At 37.7% G+C, this 23,131-nt stretch overlaps 1 protein-coding gene across 2 annotated transcripts in view; it reads right to left on the reverse strand.

The window, feature by feature from the left end:
• Positions 1–23,131, reverse strand: part of ARMC9 (armadillo repeat containing 9) — a 61,636-nt gene that overhangs the window by 20,160 nt on the left and 18,345 nt on the right. For both annotated transcript variants that reach the window (XM_041467606.1, XM_041467605.1), the window contains exons 11-21: positions 17,539–17,574; positions 12,444–12,478; positions 11,154–11,265; positions 10,126–10,218; positions 8,790–8,880; positions 7,799–7,922; positions 6,156–6,295; positions 5,302–5,378; positions 4,296–4,370; positions 3,147–3,237; positions 1,711–1,769 (exon numbers count right to left, since the gene is read on the reverse strand). In XM_041467606.1, coding sequence (XP_041323540.1) covers positions 1,711–1,769; positions 3,147–3,237; positions 4,296–4,370; positions 5,302–5,378; positions 6,156–6,295; positions 7,799–7,922; positions 8,790–8,880; positions 10,126–10,218; positions 11,154–11,265; positions 12,444–12,478; positions 17,539–17,574 — 933 coding nt within the window. The remainder of the gene's footprint in view (positions 1–1,710; positions 1,770–3,146; positions 3,238–4,295; positions 4,371–5,301; positions 5,379–6,155; positions 6,296–7,798; positions 7,923–8,789; positions 8,881–10,125; positions 10,219–11,153; positions 11,266–12,443; positions 12,479–17,538; positions 17,575–23,131) is intronic.

Genomic DNA, 23,131 nt, shown 5'->3' on the forward strand with positions numbered 1-23,131 from the left:
TGGATTCTCACCACACACCCGCGACACTCAAAGCCTTGAAACATCAGTCAAAAGGTGTTAAGCAGCATTTTAAGCAAAGGGAACTTTTAATGATTAATCTCCAGGAAGCCCATCTTGCACCACAAGCCTTGATTTTCAGTTGGAGGAGTAGAAAGATTATAAAAAACAGACTTCAGGATGGCAGGAGGTGAAACAATTACAATAATCTAACCCTACAAGACAAAAAAAAGTTTACTGTATTCCCTTACAACTCCCTGCGAACTCTCCCCTTAGAATAAAAAGAGGAGAGTTGATTGTTAAATAAAACTTATTTTCTAGCTCTAAACTTAGAATTTCCACATAGCTCTAACTTTGGGCAAAGGGATTATTAGCTCACCACCTATTGTGCCACAGCACAAAAGGTATACACAACACAACACAAAAAGTGGCTAAATAATGCAACCAGAGCAAGGCTTCCCCGGACACTGCCAGGCAAAGGCTGGATGCTGCATGATGCTGCACCCCACAGCAGCTGAGAGCACACCACACCTGTTGCAGTCAGGATATTTGTATTTTTTATCTGCTCTCAAAACAGTAAAAGGTCAATGTGCACTAGAAAATGCATTCTGTCATGCTGCAGTAATAGGAAAAATTTTAGACTTGGTTTTCCCTAGTCACTGTCATTCCCATTAATGTGCAGTGAGCTACTAGAATGTGGATACAACTAAGTTTTATTTGTCTTATTCTTTGTTGGTTCAGGACCAAAAACTTGTTTTTAGTCTAAAAGCATGGTTTTCAGTGAATCTGTTCTGCAGTAACACTTCTAATACAAGAACATTTTGCAGTTCGCTCACTCTCCATGTCACTGACTTCTTCAGGGCCAAACACATGCTATGATGTATTTGCACACATACATACACCTAAGTATGCACAAATACTGTTTCCAGGACATCTTCTATAGCTGTTTTGAATTTCTCAAGCAAGGCTTCTCAATAAAAATGCAGTGGGGTAGATTTCCTCAAGATAAAACTCCCACGTAACTGCTGACACTGTATTTTCAAGCCTCTGCTGTGCACTTAGGGCAATGCAGAAATGGCAACACCACCAGTGAAGACTGGGTATAACATTTCCCTCACACGATTTACATCTTGCTTTGGTTGTTAATTTAGGTGATCCAGTATGTTGTGTTGTCTACACCCATGGTTCTATGAAGACAGCTTCTCAAAAGATGTTGAAATACTGGTGTAGAATGCATTTATTAGCAGAAAAGGAAATACAAAGCTAATCAACTTATATTTACTGTGACATAGTTTCTCATGCTTATTTTATTTTCTCATGGGACTTATTCCTTACTTGTAATAACTGTTTCCCTTTCTTACATTCCAGCAATTTACTAAATATATTTCAAAGTTTTTAAACAGCAAATAAAGTCACACCCTGAATAGATAATGATACCTTAAGAAAAAGTGACAACCTGTTCTCTTCACTCATGTCAAGCTACAATCCTTTAATTATCACAGAGGTGGTGAGTTGCTAAAATAAAAGAGTAGGAATTCAAATGAAGAAAAGGTATGGAAACAGATCCAATTTTCTTGTTAGTGCAAGAATAATTAAGTAAATGTGAAAACCAAAAGCAAAACTAGAAAACTAACATCTGGTTTATTGACACAAATATTTTCTTTCTAGAAGGTTAAGGATTTTTCTAAAAGGTGCCAGAAAGCCTTTACTTACTTCCTCATACTCCTCTTCCTCATCATCATCAGACACAATACTATCATTGAATGGCTCTTCTAGAAAGAAGCAAAACAAAATGGTGTTAGTTAAGCTGCACATGTACAACTTAACAGGATCTCATTATTACCTCAGTTTTACAGGAGCAAGATTTAACCAGCTTCACATACAGACATGTCCTTTTCAGGACAACTATTGGAATAATTTGATCCTAATAAGCATTCTACTAGAAAACACTGAAATCAATTAATATTTTGGAAAATGGCAGAAATAGAAACAGTCTGGAATAGTTACTTTCTCATAAAAGTTACTTTCTCATGTCCATGGTGACATCTCCCTGTATTTACAGACAAGATTTGTATGAAAGTGTGTGTACTTGCAAGTTTGTCTATTTTTCAAATTTTTTTTTAATAAGAAACTCTACTTCTCCCTACAAATACTTTAATATTAAACTGTTTCTGTACATAAAAAGTTAATACTCATGCAGAATACTCATTGTAAGTTTTGGACAAAATTATTTTCTCAGGAAAAGAGTGGCCAGGCTTATACTGGAAATCATAAAACACAACTTGTACTCATCAATGACTCTGACAAAAGCTCTTAAAAATGCCATTTTCAGGTAGAAAAGGAGTGGTTCTATAACCTTGATGAACAAATATTGTATAGTGACAATACAGTGCTTAAATTCTTTATTTGTTCTTTTACAAGCTAGAACTTGTAAAAGTTCTAGCTTGTAAAAGAACAAAAAAAAAAAGAACAACAACAAAAAAAAAAAGATAGGTTGTGTTCTCTTTCCAAAAGCCAAACAGAGCAGTTCAACTTTTTCTATGCTTACTGTACAGAAAGATGCAACCAGAACTAATCTCCTTTTCTTTATTTGCTTTCTCTTTCTTCAGTCTTCCTTTCAGTCACAGGCAACAGAAAATGGAATAAATATTCCACCTTCTCAGTCTATATTAATGGCATCAACAACTCTGATGACCCATAAACATCCTCTCCAAAAAGGATGGTCTCTGCTCCCAATTCAGGATGAGCCATTTCACATAAAGCTACACCTCAACAGAGCAAGAGATGAGCACAAACAGACCTAGTCCCTAAATCCTATTTTATAAATTTCTACTGCATTTTTCCAGTTGGCAGCAGTCTCTCATTACCATCAGACTACTGGCATGAAAGATAACAGGCAAGGTAATTTTATTTATGATCCCAAAACTTTGGAATTGTGTCTTACTGAGCCTTTTATTTCTTCTTTATTACTACAACATAAAGGAAATTCTAAAATACGTTACTTTCAAATCCTGACATTCACTATTCACCCTCTCTCAGACCATCACACTATTGTCATTCTTTGATGGTTCCAATGCCCAGTAAAACCATGAGCTTTTTTATGGCTTTTGTGAAAGATTTAAAACTGTGATAGCTGCCTGTGTTCTGACCTGAATTGAGCTGCTTGATAACAAATTCCATCTGTCGAACCATCTCTTCATTTCTCTCCTTGATAAAGCAGCGCAGAATTTCTTCCATTCCCTGGATGTAGCAGAAAACATTGGTAGATCAGTGTTTCATGTCACCACAGTGACAGAGATCTGTTAGCTAAAATATCTTTTTTTTTTTTTTGGTCAGGGAAAACAGAGGCAGTGTGAAGCAAACCACAGTGTCCAGCTCCAAGTGTTGCACAGACAAAAGAAATACGCTCTCTACATTGCTTCAAGGCTTAAACAGAGACATGTCCATGATGAACAGCAAATTTTTACAATAGATCTGTTGCTTTTGCCTTCTGAATTCAGCACACAGTAGTCATCAGAATAGGATAAAATTTGCATCCACAGAGACAACAGTGCAAGGTTCAGAGAAAGAAAGCAGAAAGCAGAACCAGCTTTGACTTTAAACCTGGTCTCTCTCTTTATGGCTCTATAGACTTGATGTTCTGTCTTTAAGCATTTATGATCACTTCCAATCCTCTGTGCTCTCTGAGGTAGAACATCTGCAACAATTATGTCTCCATAACTCTCTGGGTTAGTTCTTAAGATACAAAGACATGCTGCTATCCCAGGAGCAGCATCCTCAAACACAGAAGTTGAAACAGTCATCACCATTAGACTAACTTTCACAGGAAATCAGTTCCTATTCTGAAACCTTCCTCCTGCTCCTTCCCCAAATAACCATGTCTATACCAGGCAGAAAGAAAACAGGAAGAACTCCTTTTAGTAGCTACTCACTGGTGCAGAATAAGGGGAAGAAGTAGCAGGTGAGACAAAAGCATCCAGGAGGCCACAAGGAGTCTACAAAATACTAGAAGGACACACAATTCTAAAATAACACCTTTCATTTATAATTCAGACAGAATCCTTCACTCTACTGGGGTTCCACTCCTGGGAAAAAGAGCTGGAAACATGGCAGAAGTGTTTGAGAAATACATTCATACTCCCTGAGGATTAAAGGGGAAGGGCCTTTTGTGGGTTCCCTTCTCAAAATGCCCTGGCTGCCACCACACAGCCCTGCTGTGCCCTGCTCAGCAGGTCCCTGTCTGGGCCATCTCTGGCAGAGGTGATGATTTTCATGCTCTGTAAAGCAGCACTTCTTACCATTTCTTTGGCTTCTTCTCGGACAGAAGGGATGGCCAGAATACTGTACAGCACTCCATTCACATATGACTGGATCTAAGAGGAATAAATAGTAATACCATGAAGAAAAACTTTTACATTCCTCCCAGCTGACTATCAAAATATAAGAGTGAAAGTATAAAATAACTATACTTCAAAGAGTTTAACCAGGCTAGACTGGACTAGCAAAAATTCCCACATGGGAAGCAGAGAACTTTTAGGTTGCAAATATACTGTGATATGGTTGATCTAAACCAGTATGCTGCATGCCAATTTCCCAAACAGCCCCCCTGCTTCTGATAATGTATTCTTACAAACTGACCTAGCCATAAATAAAATTAAATAAAAAGGAAAAGAAAGAGAGAAAAGCAGAAAAAGGTCAATTTCTGACAAACACTAATAGCAGTACAATAAACAGGACAAGGAACAGGGAAAAGTCCCTGCCAGCATGAACTCAAGACAGGCTTCAAGCACTCTAGCCTCAGGCAGGATGACAAAGCCAAAGCAGCTTCATGAATGTCACAAGTCTACTACTTTCTTATAGTGTATTAGTATATATAGAAGATTTCCTATATTCCTTAAAACTACAGCAAATGTGTTCCCCTGCATCTGATGGTTTGCATAATGGGTTTACATCACACATTGTTCATCTCATGAACAGTCAAGCTTGAGGTGATTTGGTGCATGGCATTTAAGCAGCATCAGAAACTGCAATCAAAGCACATGGACTGCATGGTAACTACATCCAAAGCTATCATTTTTAGCTGCCAGTGTTTGTTAAAGCAAGAAATGCTTTTGTCTAGAAAGACCTCTGCTCACCAAAATAAAATATATGCATTTGTGAATTTTAAGCAAAATTCATGCAACTTAATTAATGAGGATCTAATAAAGGAAACAAAACCAATTTACTTTTTACAACTTTTTCTTTCTTCTTTTTTAAATTTTTCTTTCCACCTTTTCATTAACCCAAAGTTTGATATACAAATACCTTAGGATTCTCATGGTCAAGAAGACCAGAAAGAACTCTGAGCATGGGGTTTGGGATACTTGCACATATTTTCTTCCCTGCAAAAGCAGAACACATAAATATGCTTGAAAAATAGAACAGATCAAAGCAAGTTTCTTTCTTACTTTTTAGAATCAGTATTAAATATAGTTTGCACAGAGCAATACTTTTTCTTTTTCCTGACAAATGCTGTTCAGAATAACTGAGTTGAAATCAGTGAAGTTACTCTGGATTTATGCAGTCATAGTCTTGGACAGGACGCAACAAAAAAGGGGATTTAAAAATTTAACAAAGGCAATTTTTTGCTTACAAGAAGCAGAGAATTTTTCACCCTTACCTTACTTTCCGTTTTAAAAGGAAATTTAATTTATGTTCTTTTTAAGTCTCTTGGACACAGACAGGATTTTATTTTCTTGGGGGGAATCTCTGCTTTGTAGAAGTGAAAGCAAGGTGAAGGTTAAGCTCCTCACTCTTACTCCTCAACCCAGTTCTTTCTGTTTACAAAGAAATCTCTTACACAGAGTCTGTAAGTGGACACAAAGTGTACTTTGAAAAGTGGGCCTGAACGTAGCAATGGCAGCCTTCACATACTAATATAAAAAATAATCAAATCTTATAGGGTGCCATTGCTTAATTCTTTAGAATTTCCATAACTGGAATTCTTGGGAAAAGAGATGTGCTCAAAAGCCTTGGTTATAACACTCAAATATCCCTGGTTGTGGTTCCTGCTGCTGATTGCAGTCACTTGAAAGAATCCAGGTAAAACAGGAAAAAAAGATTCACAATCTTCCCTATCTATTTCCTGAAATAAGGTTGTAATTCAAAATGTAAGACACCTGCACTCCTCAGACAAAGATTCATGAGCAAGGCAGCACAATACTCCAGGTTGTAATCAGACAGGCAATCTGGGTCTATTAGAACATCAACCAGCCAGAAAATGAGCCCATCTTTGATCATTGCTGACTGCAGTGTGCGCCTAGGATTAAAAAAACAAAATCAGATCACAAATCACAAATGTCAGATCACGACATAAATAGCTTTCATATACATTTATAGCCAGTACAAGCACATTAAAATACACTAACCTGCTGAAAAAAAAAAATCCCTAAACTACCTGTTTTGGCAGAATCATTAAACTAAATAATTAACAAAGCCCGAAGAAATTGAAGATGCAGATTCCCATATGGTTAGAGGACTAAAACATTGTTGGACAGATCAGGAGGTTTTGTCTTTTGTTTTATTTTGTTCTTTTTAAACCTGTGAACTGCTGAGGTAAATTTCTTCATTGTTTTCTAGGGCTTCTTACTCCAGCTAAAATGGCATTTTCAATTGTCTTTTTAGATTGGTTTTAAAAGCCAGCTACACACAACAGATCCATAAAACAAATTAATTACTTCTTCTGTCATAGGTAGCCATAGCACTGTAGCACTTTTGTACTGCCAGTTTGACAAATGAGGTTTTTTGCTTGAATCTATTTGCACTTTTGTCTAGAGATTCTTAAATCTCATGTTCTTTTAATTCAATTTGTAGTTGCCCTCAAAGACTATGGTGAATAAAGTGCCAGCTGGCCAACTGTGATCTACAATAAAAACTCTACAATACAAAAGAAGTATATGCTGGTAGAAAAGTCTTACTGAAGAACAGAATTTTTCATAACATTATTTCCAAGAGGCATTGTATTTAAACTGCAAAGATCAAAGCAGGTGCTTTCCTGGCTTTGGTCCTGAAAGCTCATATGTTTCTTAGTGCTGGATATTGCAGCAGGTCTATGGCATGGACTAAGCAAAACAAGGGAGCATCTGACCGCATATTAAAAAAGTTTCCCTCATGTCAAGTATCTGGAATTAACCTTCTATAAGATTGTTACTTTTTAGAAAATAAAACACTTCCAAATTTTCAGTATTCTTCCTGACTGCTGTGAAAACAGAGTTCCTCAGATCATATTTACTTGATAAACAGAGCATGCCCTTTACTGCTTTTGCGTATTTCTTTTGTGGTGGGTACTTGAGTCAGACTGCTAATGCAAAAGGAAGAAACAAGACAGCCTGTGCATAGACAGCTCCAGGAAAGGGGGTCAACAGGATAAAGATGAAATCCCTGAAAAATGTTTGCAGAAAGGATAATGAAAACCTTATGCTTTGGAATGTATCACAACTCTTTTTTTTTCCATGTAGGATCGTCAGAGCTTTCTGCATGAAGATTTTCACTTTCTTCAGTTAAGGAACACATACAAAGCACACAAAGGCTGTGGCAGGAGATGTACATTTACTTGGGTTTTGACAGCTGGTAGGAAGTCAGGTTAATTCAGTCAGCAAAACTGAATTCTCCTCCATAATAAGTGACATTGCTTTCATCAGCCATCAGGGGTTCTGATGATTGTTATGGGAAAATCAAGTGCTCCTCTTTCCTCCCTGAACAGAGCCTAACTAGCCTGCATTTCCTCCCCTGCTGTCACCACCACACGCTGTGCTTTCATCACCTGAGGCTGAATTTCTGCAGAGCCCCCAGAACATTCTCCCATGTAAGGGAATCCTTGTCTTCAGCTTTCAGCCTGTCCTCCAGCATTTGCAGCAATGTTAGGTTCTGAGAAAGGTAGGCACGACCTGGTGCAAAAAGCGATGAAAGAACAGATGCTGAGATAGCAGCTATGACAGAAAACCTTCCTCTCTTTGGAAAAGTAAGCGGGACTGACCTCAGTTTCCTCTTGACAAGCCACAAACTTGTGCCAAGATCCAAACAAACCTGCACAAAGTTGTGTAGCAGACCAGTGGCATTCAACCCAGACACTTGGGCTATTAGAGGTCCACACTTACCAAATCAGTACCACACAGAATCCACTTTCAGTACATGCTTTCTGACCTAGCAGTTTTGTACAATCAAGAAAAAGTACAGAAATGTCCAAGGAGCTTGGGAAGTCAGGTGCCCTCCTGCTACTGACTTCAAATGAGATTTCAGCACCTGGTATACTTAGCTCCAAAAATAGCAGCAAACCAAGAGCTAATTTGGGACAGGCAGAGATAGAAAGCTGGATATATATGCATCTGGATTGTTAGCAGTGATGCACAAAGATTTATTCAGGTGAGGACCACGAAAATGCAGGAGCCACAGTAGTTACTACTGCACAACCTGGTAGCAGGACTGCCCACAGGAAACCTAATTAATGGGGAGTTTTGTCTTTAACCCTCATGGAGAAACTGGAGGCTATATTAAAGGCAGTATCTGAGCAAGTTCCCACACAGATCACAAATCATCAAAACAAGTCAGAAATACTGAATATACAGTGTCAAAATGAAGACTTTCCAGATACTGAAAAGCAGTTTTGAATGCATGCTACAAAAGATAGTGAATCACTAGAAAAAGGGTGCAAATAAGGCTCTGAATTTCCACATGCAGTGACATGCACTTGTGAAGCACCAATAAGACAGCATTATATGTAAATGCTATCTTATTTTTTGCAGTGAATCTTTTACCTTCTATCAGTGAAGCAAAAGCATTGATGAGCCTTGCCATATACTGTCTGACTACCTCACTCTTGGAATATAATAATTGGAGGACACTTCTCTGAAAAAGAAAGCAGATGTTAATAAATCACAAAAGTTAGTCTCCTATAATGTTTTAAAAACTTCATTAAACTTAAACAGAAAAAACACAAACCCTTTGGATGCATACTGATTTGTCAATATGATGTACAATTTTTTTTTTTATTGGCAGGTGGCTGAAGGAGAGATGGAAAATCAACAAATAGGCAAATTACAGCTTCTCATCTGAGTCTCTTAAAACACCATTAAACTATGGTTAGAGTGGAAGTTACATTGAGCCAACACAGTCCAGTTAAAGATGGTACCTAAAATGAATATATAGTCAGTGACAAAAAAACCCCCCACAAACCAAACAACTTAGCTTTGTTGACAAACTTAAGTGCAGTAATATTACCTGAATAGGAATGCTTTTCTTTGACAATGAAGAGCATGGGAAGCAGCTCAGTAACTTACCAACACCACCACATTGAAATGATTTCTTATTTGTTTTATTTCAGGCTTTACATATAACTTCCCTTTTACAGAAATTTAGAGGGAGAAAAACTGATGGTTGATTTAATAATACTTTACGTTTCCTAGTGGTACAAGAGACTGTTGCAAAGACAATAAAGCCACAACAAACCAAGCAGGCTCAAGTGCCTCAAACCCCTGGGAAACTCAATTATGCATAGAAATCACTACAGTCAATGAAAAAGGTTGTGCTTTTCTTAGCAGCAGTATTGAGTTATCAGGGACTGAAACAACTTTTCAAAATCAACACACCAGCAATTCCCCTTTCTAAAGAAAGGTGCCAATCCACCTTAAATTCACAGAAACACAGTTGATCATTGCAGGTGCACAATGACAAATTCCACAGCGGCATTGGGAGTGAAGTCCTAATTTAGTTCTTATCTTAGATCAGTGAAATGAATTGAGTGTATTATTTAACAATACACAATCACTCAAAAAGAGACACAGCATCTGATAAGCAAGACTTAAAGGGCTCAGGCTTCAGCTCAACTGACAGAAGTGAAGCACAGGGAGGTGATAAACTTCCATTTGTCTACAAGAACCGTGTTTACACTACGAGCTCTTGTAATGCAAAGCTTTGCCATCAACATTTAAAGACTGGGATGCAGAAGCTAAATGTATCACCCAGTTTTGGCACTACTACCTTTTTTCTTCTCCTCTTCCAGAGAGCAATAAAATTTTATGATCAGCACTTCATAGACATAAATGAGCAATATCACACAGAAGCTGGACAACTGACAACTCAGTTTCGGCTGACCTGACAGTTGCTGTGGCAATCTAGGAGGTCATTACTGATGTAAGCTTGCATGATAGTGTCTCTCTGTTCTCCAGGATATGATGTTGTCAAACGCTAAAATAAATAACAACATAAACAAACAAGTTAAAAAAAAAAAAACACAAAAAGCCAAAACTATGGATTGATGACCCCTGGAGATTTTAAAGGTGCTGATACTCTATAGCTGAGAACCTCTTTCATGGGGAGCAGTAATTCAACCTCAGTGACCTAAGGGAAAGAGATGAAATGAACTGACCTGACCTCAGCTGTGTGATCCACTACAAAACTGTTACTTGGGTCCTCTCATCACTGTCCATACAGGAAGGATACAGAATTACTTCCCATAAAGTTAAAAAAGCTCCTCTAATGGTTACATATGCAGTGCTATTCTTATACATCTGAGACAGAGCATTGGGCTAGAAGTACTTTTTGTCAGAACAAACAGTTTGTTTTTATGTGAAAACAGACACTGAAACTTGATCAGAATTCCACTATTATCTTTCATGACTGTCACTTTGAACACACCAGCTTCCTTTTCAGCAGGAAAATGTAACTTCCTGTTGTCACCTGTAATTTTTCTGAAATGTCATTACATAACCCAAGTCAACCAAAAGGTAGATTCCTGTAAAATACCTTGATTATAAAGCAAAACTGGTGATTAGACTCAGGTATGTCATAGATACAGCAGTATTTATATAAATAAAAACCAAAAGGATATGTGGAAAAGGGAACTGCCTAACACAACAATTTATGTGAAAGCACATCAGAAATTATTTCCACTGAATATCGCAGAAATCTGGGAATTGCTCATGTAATTGCAATTGTAATGTCTCTCCTCTGATGAAAAGGACACTGCTACACTACAAATAGACACCTCCTGTCTGGGGTGCCTTCATCATCTCAACAGCCTTAGGAAGCTACACCAACAGGAATTTGCCCTTCACGTTGAACTCATCACCAGATCTTGTTTGCAAAAGGGATCTCAGTTGTGGATGCTTCCCTGTCCTTACCCAGCGCAGAGCCTGCAGTAAGAGGGCCTTGAGACGATCACTTCCTGTAATCAGATCTTTCTTCAGCTTCTCATAATCCAGAGAGGGCAGCAATGGCACATCCTGCACCTTCCTAAAGGAAAAGACACTCATCAAAACTCTCTCTCCTCGTTCAGTGCAGCTGATGTTACTGAGGTGAGAAGAGCCAAAACAGGAAGTCTGCTTCAGGAAAAGAACTTCCACATTTTCACACTTTTATTACTTTTGTTACCATTACAGTGTTAGAACAACAAACTTGTTAAATTTGGGGTTATTTCTTACTTATGCATGCAGCTTGCTTACCATCATAATTTGCAGACAGTAAACTGACAAGACAGTTGATGAGCTGAGATTTTTACTGGCACAAAACAGTACAGTAACATCCGTTTTTCTCCTCCCCTACTGGACCACAAGGGCATGAGGGCAGCAGCTCATGGCTCTTGACACAGTTAGAAACAGATGCAGCAAAAAGCTGCAGCTCCATCTCCACCTCCAAGCCCTTATGTACACAGAAATGTCTTCTCCATAGCAGAGGTGGTGTGGTCTGAATGGATTTTTACAGCCTGGAGTATGCTGACTTCACATGAGACTTAATACAGGACTACTTTCTGTGCATCAATACTATCTTGCTGTTTTGAAATTTAACACTGCAACAGAAGTTTCCCTTAAGAAAATTGCTTTCAGTCAATGTTTTAATCTTAATATTTAAATATAAATCACTAAAATGTTTTACTATCTTCCCATCCTACCACTTTTCAAAACAAATTTTATGTCCTATGTATAATTGCCCCATTCATTATCTTGTAAACAACAGGATTAAAAGTGTCTCAAAAATTTAATAAAACTTCACCTTGAATATATAATTTCTATTCAGTATTATAAGCCCAAATTTATTAAGTCCGACACAAAAAAATTAAAGGAACCCAAAAATCCATATTAGTGACTCCCCCTTTTCCTGGATTTGCAAGAATCAAACCAATTAGAACAACAGGACTGAAATATGTGGAAACACTAAAAATACAGCAACAGCCTCACATGTGTGGAATGGCAGATTTACTGGATCAACAACATTGTGCTGAAATTAGAACATTATTGAAGCTGCTCAGCAGAAGAACACAGATCACACAATATTTGCATCAATGCTCACTGAGGTCAGAGGAAGCACAGAGGAGGAGTGGGTCCCATTTGCAGACAACTGGCAGTGTGTACTTCAGTTTACAAACCCCTCCTCTTCTCTACAGACAGAAATAAAGCTCAGCAACAAATACTTACATAGAAGATAAAGATGCCCTTAACAGTGTGGAAGCCTGAATAACAAAAAGAAAGAAAAAAGGAAATTAAAGCATATAAGTCCAAATTTCACATCATGTTATTAATGAGGTCCAAAGTGAATTCTTTCACTAAGATTCTGCAGTTCTTTTCCTATAAAAACCTGTGCTGTAAACCAGAAGCACAGCTAAAGAAAGAGCACTTCAGTGTTTATCTTTCTTTTCCCTTAAAGTGTTTTACAGGTCAAAATCTCTTTTGTTATGATCTGGCTATATTATCCTCACCCACACAGTCCACAAATTACCTATGCTTGAAGCATTTAAAATAATAATAATAATAAAAAAAGGAATAGAAACTACTATCTGAGCCCGCTGAGGAAGATGAAGAACTTGCTAAGCTCATTCACTGACTTAATAAATTTTCATACCTTTAAAATTGCAATAATATTTCATTGGAGAGCCAGCATGCATTTCTGCACATAAATTAATTGTAATTCTTTGCTCCAACACTAATGTTATCAAGTGCCTGCTGCTACCAAAATATACCCCTATATATAATTATTAATATGTAAAGATAGGACTATATATTCTGGTATGGATAAAACCAATATGAAATAGTGTGCCATTTCTTAGTGGTTCTGCCTAGGATATTATAATTAAATCCTGGATATTTCTTCTCTGCAGGGTGACACAGTGCCTTGCAGGCACCACTGCACAACAAGGAACATCAACACCACATAAAAGTTCCACATGAAAGTTGTCTGCCTCAGTGAGTATCATTGTAGGTAAGCAAAGAAGCAGCAATTCTGGCATAAAAGTGCTTCATGTCATGCATTCTGATGTCAACTACATGCTGTATTTGCAGAATATTCAATGTCACCTCTTTGTGTTGATCTCTCTGCTAAAAATCTCTGATTACCACTTATGCCTGTAAAACTGGTCTTCTCTCCTAACTGAGCCTCTTTCAATGGGAACTATATAATCAATGTCTATTGTCAGATTTAAAATGGTGGGATTTAGGAGACAAAAAGCATGAAATACCATAGAGAATATTGAATTACACCAACTGACATATTCCTGAAAACAACCTTGTGGATATCCTTGTAATACAAGGAACTGCTCTATTATATGTGAAATAAGCTTATGTGCACATTGGAAAGCATTTTATATCATGTCAATGAATAACTTATATACAATAAACAGGTCATACACCTCAAAAGTAAACTGTCTGGACCAGCAGCTCTCACATCATAGCTTATCTTACACAATACAAAATTCTTTCTAAGTATCATCTCTGCCCCTAGACTGTTTTGCCCTTGTTCATTTTCCTTAGCATTTTCAATATGTATAAAAAGTTAATTTTATTTAAACAAAACTGTTTTCCCAGTCAAAACCTAAAACCTTGTAGCTGCATGTGCAATTAAATCACAAATCACTTTCGTTGCCTCTGTCAGCACCTTTCTCCTCTGTCCATTAGAGGAAATGGAAGAAAGTGACCATAGCACTTGAATGCAAAAAAGATTGCAGAGCCCTTGGAGATGGAAGGTCAAACAGAGAATAGCAATGTGTGAAGAAACAGAGCAGGGCACTAGGGCTACACAGATGTATATAAAGATTCTCTGCTTCTCAATAAAGTTTTTTTTTAATGCACTTCTTTGCTGTCTTAGAAAGAAAAACGTGCTCCAACCAAAATCTAACCAAAGGATAACTGGTTAAGATGCACATATTGCTCTTCTACACAAATAAAACTTTTTGGCAAGTGTAGGATTTTGCAAGCTTTTATGAAATTTCAAACTACAGAAACTTCAACTGGAAAAACATTCAGATCAAATGGGACAAGGTCCTATTAATTCCCAAATTACTTTTTAAGCCAGCAGATGGAGCACAGCAAGGTATTTAGTATGGTTTCCTTCTGTATTCTTCCTACACCAAAAAGGCACCAGAGAGTGAGGCAGACCCTGCACTGGGGCTCTGAGGGCAGAACCACTGAGCTGGAAAAACTTGTGGTCACTTTGCTGATCAGAGACAGTTTATCAGTTTAGAACCTGCACAGGAGGAAGGAAGTTCTTTCAGGCTTTTGGTGTTTCTGGGAAAGGATTAAGGAAAAAGTTCATAGTACATCAGGTTCAATTATCAAAGTCTTACAGGAATGGAGAAAGTTTGCTCTTCAGGGCACTGTCATTTCTCAATCTGACTATGGCCAGCACCACTGATAAGCAGAAAGAATGCAAGCATGTTAGAGGCAGAGGTTTCCTTTCTTCCTTTTCATCTGCATGATTGCAATTAGTCATAAGTAAGCTAATCTGCATCTGTGGCATGCTGAGTAAGGCATTGGCTCAGGAGCTACACTTCTAGTCCTGATTCAGCCACCAACTGCAGACAGAATCCAAACACATCATTTCATGTCTCTGGGCCTCAATTTTTCTCATCTGAAAAGCAGATACAGGCATCAATCTCTTGAACAAGCTGGGTTTTGAGATCTACCAATGAATGGCAGAGTGTAAGAGCTAAAAAGTATTATTTTGCTATTAAGCAATTCAATGTTTATAGGACAATCATCATAAATAGAAATTATTTAGTAGCTCCTCTTCTCATTTTTCTTAGATTACAAGATTTATTTCCTCAGCATTTTCTCTCAGGCCCTTTCCCCAGTCTATCCTGGAACAGGCTAGCCATAATTTTAACCTTTTGAGTGACAGTATACCTTAGATTGTCAAGGAAAGGCAGAGTGTGAAGAACCTGTAGCAAGCACGTTCCTATGTCCCAACACTCAGACTTCATCTTGAAAAAAATACATTTCATGCAAAACCTATCTTGAGAGAGGATCATTTGTCATAACTGAAAGACATGCAGAAGCTCAGTGTCTTAAGGAAAGAAATACAAGAAAAAACAGCCCAAGCATAGCTCATTCTGGTAGGATCATGGGTATGACTTTATGTTTGTGTTGATTCTTGCCAAAGCCAAACCAGGAGCCACATTAAGTCAAATAATTCTGTCACGATGCACATTAGCCACAGATGGCATCCCTTTATTTTTGAACAAAGACAGGCATGAATATGAACAGCATGGAATAAAACAAAGAAGTTCAAAGGGAAAAAAAAAATCAGTATTTATAAAAGAAAGCAGATGCACTTGGTGTGCAAGCCAAAACCACAACTGATTTTATCAAATACTGCAGCCCTATATTCAAGCCATGTCCCCTTTGCTGTTTGATGTATATATTCATAATATGCTGAAGGCAAAGCTGAAAGTCAAATTCTGTCCTCAGTTCCCACTCTGAAAATGTGCTGTAAGAATTCAGTGTAAATTCAATGCAGATTCAGAATTAATAATCAAAGATACGTGATGAATATATGAAGAGTAAAACCAAAATTTGAGCAGATGTCCACAAATCATTGGAACTCACAAATCTATGTTGAGTTCATTTGTTACATACTAATAACAAGAAGACTGCTCCATGCAGCCTGTGAGGGATTAGACCCCGAGCTTGTGTAACCTGGCAGGTCTACTGGGGCTATGCAAAGTATTATTTCATAAGAAGGTCTACAAATGTTTTTAATTTTTTTCCTATTTATACTAGAGATATGCTTTTATGAAAACTTACCACTTGCCATATAAAACAGGTTCTCTAAGACATCTGATGTGTACATTAAAAAGTCACACAGTAATACTGTGTGATAATGTAATGACAACACAAATGTTAGAAAGAAGTATAAAATACTAAACATAAACAGTGAGGGGAGCTGAAAGCTACCCATATATTCAAGAAATATCTCAGAATCAGAGTCAGACAGCTTTGCAAAAATTTTATAAACAACTCTGCACAGTAAGCTATTACATTCTACATTGTATAAAGTTACATTTAATTAATGCTTTATACTAATCTGGATAAGGACAAAGTTTTTCTTTAGCAAAAATAATCTGATTCATAATTGCTCATCTGTCATCAACCTTTCTCAATCTCAAAACAGAGCATTATATGAAGGAACAAAATGCTTAACTTCAAGCAAAAAGTGTCCATTATGAACATTCATGTCACCAATGGGAACAGGTTGATTGATACAGGTGATCTTTCACCATAGGTGGATGTGGGTCGTGTTCTCTACATCAAGATAAAAATAAGTATGTAAGGAATAGTCCATTGCATTCAATATTTCTATGACTATTTCTCCAAATAAAATGTTGTTCTAAGTGGGAAGTTGAATGCCCACAAGGGTTTCTTTAATTCCAGGTGATATATATGTTTGAAATTTGGGCAGCTTTTCTTGAAAGCAAAATCTTGTTTTACCTAAAGAAAGTGATAAAAATATAAATATGTATTATTTTAAATTGACTGGCATTTTTCAGAATTGGTGTCAATCACTTTTATGAATTGATTACATACTGAGTTACTCAGAAGTAGACTTATTTCCTTTCTTCACAAAGAATGCACTGACTATGGGCAAAATTAGATACTTATGGTGTACTTGTAGTATTGCCAGAATACAAACTTCCATCTGGATTACAGAAGTCACAGGCAGTACAGAGAATATAATTTTGTGTTTTCAGCGAAAGAGGATCATTTTAACTGTGTGAAAGGATTTCACAATCTTTACTACCAAAAAGAAGTTTGACTTTAGAAACAAAAAATACAAATATGCAGAATACAACAGCCCTGTGAAGGGCATGAATCAGCTTGCTGAATTATCTTGAGCAGTAATATTTATTTGCTTTGTCAAAGGCGTTGTGGGGGTCAGCTGGTTTTGGCACACTTCACAGAGAATGTATACTATACACAGATGATCCCATGGAAGAAACAATTGCTTTCTGCATGCTGTAAGAAGCTAAGTTTCATGTGAAAGTTGTGGACAAAGCTGCTCTTACGTTGACATGCTGTGTTACGTGCGTTATGAAGCCATAAGGTTACCCAGAACATCTATTCCATTCCCCATGCAGAATTTCCAAGCCCTGTACATTTTCTGACTCTTCATAAACCACACAGTTAGTGTCATGACAAGTTAAAATGCAGGGAAAAATGCTGCACATTGTGAAATAAAGAGAAATACAGACTGTGAGAGACTGAGCAGGCAACGTGAAAGGAAATAAAGATAGACACTTACATATCCGTCATCACAAGGGCTCATAGAGTAATATCCCTTTATAGGCAAACAGACACACATTAAAATAAAGAAGATTAAAAAAAATAAGTTAACAGAAATAAATCACAGAGAAATGCATAGTTCAAAAAAACCTAAAAAACAATAGAAATTCAAAATTAACAGATTATTAGCTTTGAAAAGTATAAACATGTTCTCCCAATCCTTATACTTCTATGTCTTAGAACTGCAATTGCTGTGTCTCTTCTATGATATATTTGGAAGTTCTCCTCTCAATACCTGGCAAACACAGTCTGCACATTGTTCCACACTGTCAGAGTCAGAACACAGAAAGACTCAATACCTGGCAAACACAGTCTGCACATTGTTCCACACTGTCAGAGTCAGAACAGCTACATAGAAAGCACTGACAAATTGACAGGAATATATGACCTGTGCTGCTCACTCCACTGGGCAGCCAAGAGAGAAACCCTGAACATGGCCTGGATCCGAAGACCTCAGCTCCTGAGAAAGCACCTGCCACTATTCTGCACGCTTGCTTTGACTGGAGTTTCTGACCAGCACATAACAAAGACAGAGAGACAACTGAAGGTGTTTCAGCAATGTTATCAATTCTTCATCCCAAAAGGTTCCAGGGATAAACTAAGAAAGTCTCTGGAGGGAAACCTAGTATGTAGTTACTAAAATAAAGAATGGTGCTAATTCACATTTGAGTAGTTTAGCACAAAATATGCCATGTTCTCCTTAAGTAGACTAAAATACTTGGAACAGCTTTGTATCTAAAAAGAACAGTCTTAATTAAAAATAAAAGTACACAGTTCAACACAATGAAATAAGACCAACATAAATTATTTGCCTTTTTGTGCAAACCTGCCAGTACTTACTTTAGAGGACATATTTGTACAGATGAATAAGCATATAAACACCCTATTTAGCAGGCTGCTCTTTAACAGACATATACAGCCTTGCACAGAAGACATAAGAAACTTGTCACTTCACTGTGAGCAGAAAATAAAGTTATTTTTATTCTTTAACCAATTTAAAAAATCTGACATTCTTCTTTTTATTACCATGATACTTAGAATTCCCTGATGTGAACAATTACTTTACCTTTCATGGTGCTATACACACATACAGACAATTCCTGACAAAGACAATTTAAAATTAAATTTAAGACAAAGGATGACATCAATAGAGACCAATAAGTGAGCAAAAGAAACCAGGAGATAAACTGCATCATGATGAGAGACATTTCAACACATGCACAACCTGAGCCAGTGAAAATGGATGTAGGAGGCATCAAGACAAAAGGTGACATTAAAATAAAGTTTTAACATTAAAGGAAATCACAAAAGGTTGGATCAGACAACCTTTCAAAGTTCCTTCCAAACGGGGCTAATTCTATGATTTGAGGACAGTAACAGGAAAAGTTTGTGGAAACCCCTACTGAAGTCAATACCTTACCCTTAAAGAGTTCATGTAAACAGAAAAACTTGCAGCAACTTGTGGAAAGGGCATTACATACTGTATCAGCAGGGAAAAATTAACTTCTCCTTGCCTACGTGAAGAGGTAGGCTTGTTTCTTCTTTTCCATACATAAATGAGAACATATAAAATAATCCCATGGATAGAGATGCAGAAAACTGATTGTGCCATCCAAAGAAAAGCTCACTTAAGAGTAGATGCTGTTTGCTGCAATGTGCACTTTATTTTTAAATGAAAGAGCAAACATCTGCATAATAATGCCTGGTGAATCCACTCTGAGTGGTTTAAAGAGTGATTAAAAAAAAACAAAATAAAAACCTTCTGTTACCCTCATCCTAGGTTTCATGTGGTCTGCTGGTGCAGACATTTCATAAGTAAGAAACAGAATACTTGCCACCAACCATTACAGCTTGATGGCATGTGCACAGTTGCAGTAAAAACCATGTTTGAGGAAAAACACCCAAAGAGTACAAGAAAAATAGGAGCCCATAGTAGTCATTACAACTATAACAACTCCCAAAAATAATAAAAAAGAAAAATCTTTCTTGTTCACAGTTTGTAAGTGACAGTTTAACTTTCCAGAGGAGCTAGTAATTTTGTCCAGTGACAGAACTTAAAAAACCCACCCCACTACTTTTCCACAGCTTCAAGAGTGGTATCAAAAGAGACCCAAAACTTGCAAGGGATATTAATTCACCTAATTGTAGCTACAGGTAAATATGATCAAAATGAATAGCAGCAAAAACATAATGGGCATTTATTCTATTCCATGACACAGGTGAATACATGCAAACAATTTTACAGCTTTCAGGTCCCAGAAAGATTCTCCAGTGGTTTACACCCATCTCTACTATTGGCAGAAAGTGCACATATGAAGAAGCAGTTCCTGTTTTGCCTGTAATCCAAAACTTAGAGAACCTTATTACCTTATCCCTAATCCAAAATATTCCAGGAAGGTGTACAGATTATTTCAATCAAAAAAACCTGGTTTTGGGTTTCAGACTTGAGCCTGTGCTACTTTTGGTGGAGTGTGAATGTACTGTGTTTGTGATAAAAAGCCAGAATCACCTTGGCTTCATGATGAGTATTGAACAGAAAACTGCAGGCATCAAAAACTACAACCCCTGCTTCTTATCCACCAGACAAATCAAGACTAGAAAAGGAAAATGGTAAAAAAAAAATTAAAATTTTACTTAAGAGTGTTAAAAATATAAGGAACTGTGATAGTCCTGTAATAAATTGCTGTACTTGAAAGTATACTTTTCAAATTTACCATTACCCACATCAGTTCCCTATCCAAAGGAACACTAAAAAGTCAGGAATCTATTAACTCCTCAAATAAATGTTTTCTTCATTTCTTCAGCTGGTAAGACCTGCTGCTCTGGCCTTCTTGTCTTAAATCCCCACCTTCTGCTCTGACAATTCTCTCAGGTTTCTTATCTCCCAATTCAGGACCACACATGTCAAATGACATGATGGAAGGTGGAGATAACATTCAACTGCAGCTAAGAGAAAAACCTTAGGGTAAAACAGGGCTTCAGAGGCCTTGGAAAGGTCTCCTAGCTGTAACACAGTAGTGTGACCTCTCGCCCACTGCACACAGCAGATGCATCCTGTTAATGGATGTAGATCAGGCTCATGAGCTGACCCAGGAAGTCACAGAGCTGGCAAGAGACATAGAGCTGTTCTGCAAAAGAATGAGATCCAATCCAGCTCACGAGAGAACACAGAGCTGACACCAGAAGGCCTTGCTAAGTAAGATTTCAGGGTATGATTACAATGGAAAACTCTTTTGGCTGTCATTGCCTCAGGTCTTAAAGCCAGCTCAGTAAGACTTGCCTGTGGGGTTTGTTCTCCTGATACAAATTTCTTCCAGTTTGAAAGGACAGGCCTTCAGCCATGGTGGGGGCAAGCCAGGAAGCTGATGTTTGCATATTAACAACTGATACAGGCCACCTTTATTGTAAGTTAAAAGCCTGAGACCTGACAGCTTTCTACTACACAATATGACTTTCTTCAACATTAAAAGTTGAGCACAATGTACTGGGAACAAAATCAACTTTGCATACAAATAATGCTACCAAGGTTATAACCCAAAGTATACTCCTTAATTTCCTTGGACAATACTTCATTTTGCTTACAGTACTCATATAATCCTCCTTCCCAGTGTAACTAAAAACTACCAGTGTGGCTGATTTAACAAAATATACTCTAAAGCTCAAGTACAGATCTCAGAGAACGAGGCAGTTTTAGCATTTTCTGCTCTCAGAACCTGATCCAAAACCTGGACTGGCTGTGAACTCAAGCACTTCCTCTTTCCAAACTATGTAATGCATGTCCACTCATACCCATACATAAATAACAGTGGTAGAAATTTAAGGCTGTGTGACAGTACCAAAAAAAAGTCATTTTCTTGCTAATGATTCCTTTTTCTGCTCATTTATTTAGAGATATTGATCCAGCAGAACCAATTTATTTCAGGGCCTTGTCCTGACATTGGTGATGTCAGTGAGACAGGATCATCCTGAACAGTCAAGGTGAAGCGGGGAAAAAAACCCCTAACAACCGACAAACCACCATATTTAATTGCTGATAAAACTCTTTAGACAACGACTGTTTTTTTAAGCCTCTCACTCGTCTTGCCTACAGAATGAGGTAAGATGATGGTAAGGTAAGGATGAACAAAGTAGCTGCCCCTCTGCTAGTCTCTTCTCTCTGTAATTATGCAGCTGGTTGCCCCTTACAGGAGGAGGTTTGTGAAATGGAGTAGCTGGAAAGACCACACTCTAGCGCCTCTAAGTAGTTATGGGCAAAAAGTGAATGAATCTTCCAAGAGAAATCCAGCACAGATGCTGTGAACTCGTGCTACTACTTAGTCTGGGTCACGGTGCCTCCAGCTTTATTCCAAAACTCATGCAAAAACCTGAAACCACTTAAGGGTAGAACAATAACATCTGAGTGTATAACAATGAAGCACTTAAATCCTTGAAGAAAAAGTAATGGCATGCCTGAGTGGCCTAATGGCAAATAGTCAGAATTTAGTTCATCTCATCTGGCTTCCTGCATCAACAAAGCCAGGGAGTGGTTAGAAATATTCTGGGATGAGAAAGGAGTTCTTTTCATAAAACAATATCTATTTTTTCTTCTAACATTTATTTGTGTTTCTACATGTTTGCTATTCATGTATAAAACCAGAACTCTTTACTTGGGAAGTAAACAAGAAAATATGATCAAGAGGGGACAAAATTATAAGATGAGGGAACCTTATTATGATGCAGTTAATGTCTATATGCAAAGACTGTGATTAGCCCTCCAAAACTTGGCTAATGCCTCAGAGAGCCTGTGTGCATCTGCTTATAGAAACAACATGAGAGCTCAACCACAGTAGCTGCTAGAACCTCAGTGTCAAGGCGTGACCTAAACCAGTCTAGAAACCCTTAATCTAAACACTCTCAGGGCTATAACTGGACTGGTCCTTCACTAGAGAGCTTGGCTGTCACAGCAACTACCTCAAATAGTCTGGATAAATGAGCCACAAAGTCACACAGAAATAGCTCTGCTAGTATATGTGGAAAAAGCCTAGTATAAAAATAGATAAAACTGTGCCAGGGGAACACAGCTTTGCTCAGGTTAACCTAGTTAAAAGAGACAAAAATTTACTTCCAGCAGGGAAAAAAATCTACCACCAACATATTCTCTTTCTCTAACCTATCTGCATAGCTGGAGACTGTGTCAAAGTGGCCATAGTGCCATAAGTCTAGTGGCAAAGGCACTTTTGGAGCCGAAATGCTTTTAGAGACACTTTTAGGGAAGCAGAAATCAGAACCTTGCATAAGGATGACACTCTTCCCTCTGCCCCTTTCCTAAAAGGGTCAAGAGACTGGAGGATCAATGTATGATAAAAAGAATAGAAATAATCAGCAAAACCCTGGGCAAATGTAGCACCTTGAAAGCACAGGAGAAAAAGAGAAGTCTTGATGCAAGCAGAAAGCAGGAACAGACAGAAGAGGGCATGTGGCTGTACAGAATGGGTGATCTCAGTACAGGGAAGGAGAAGCACACATAACTTCAATATCAGATGGCAAAAATACAGAATACCACTGAGGTACCT

The sequence above is a fragment of the Pyrgilauda ruficollis genome, unplaced genomic scaffold (assembly GCF_017590135.1).
Source record: "Pyrgilauda ruficollis isolate IOZ18807 unplaced genomic scaffold, ASM1759013v1 scaffold21, whole genome shotgun sequence".
Classification (NCBI taxonomy): Eukaryota; Metazoa; Chordata; class Aves; order Passeriformes; family Passeridae; genus Pyrgilauda; species Pyrgilauda ruficollis.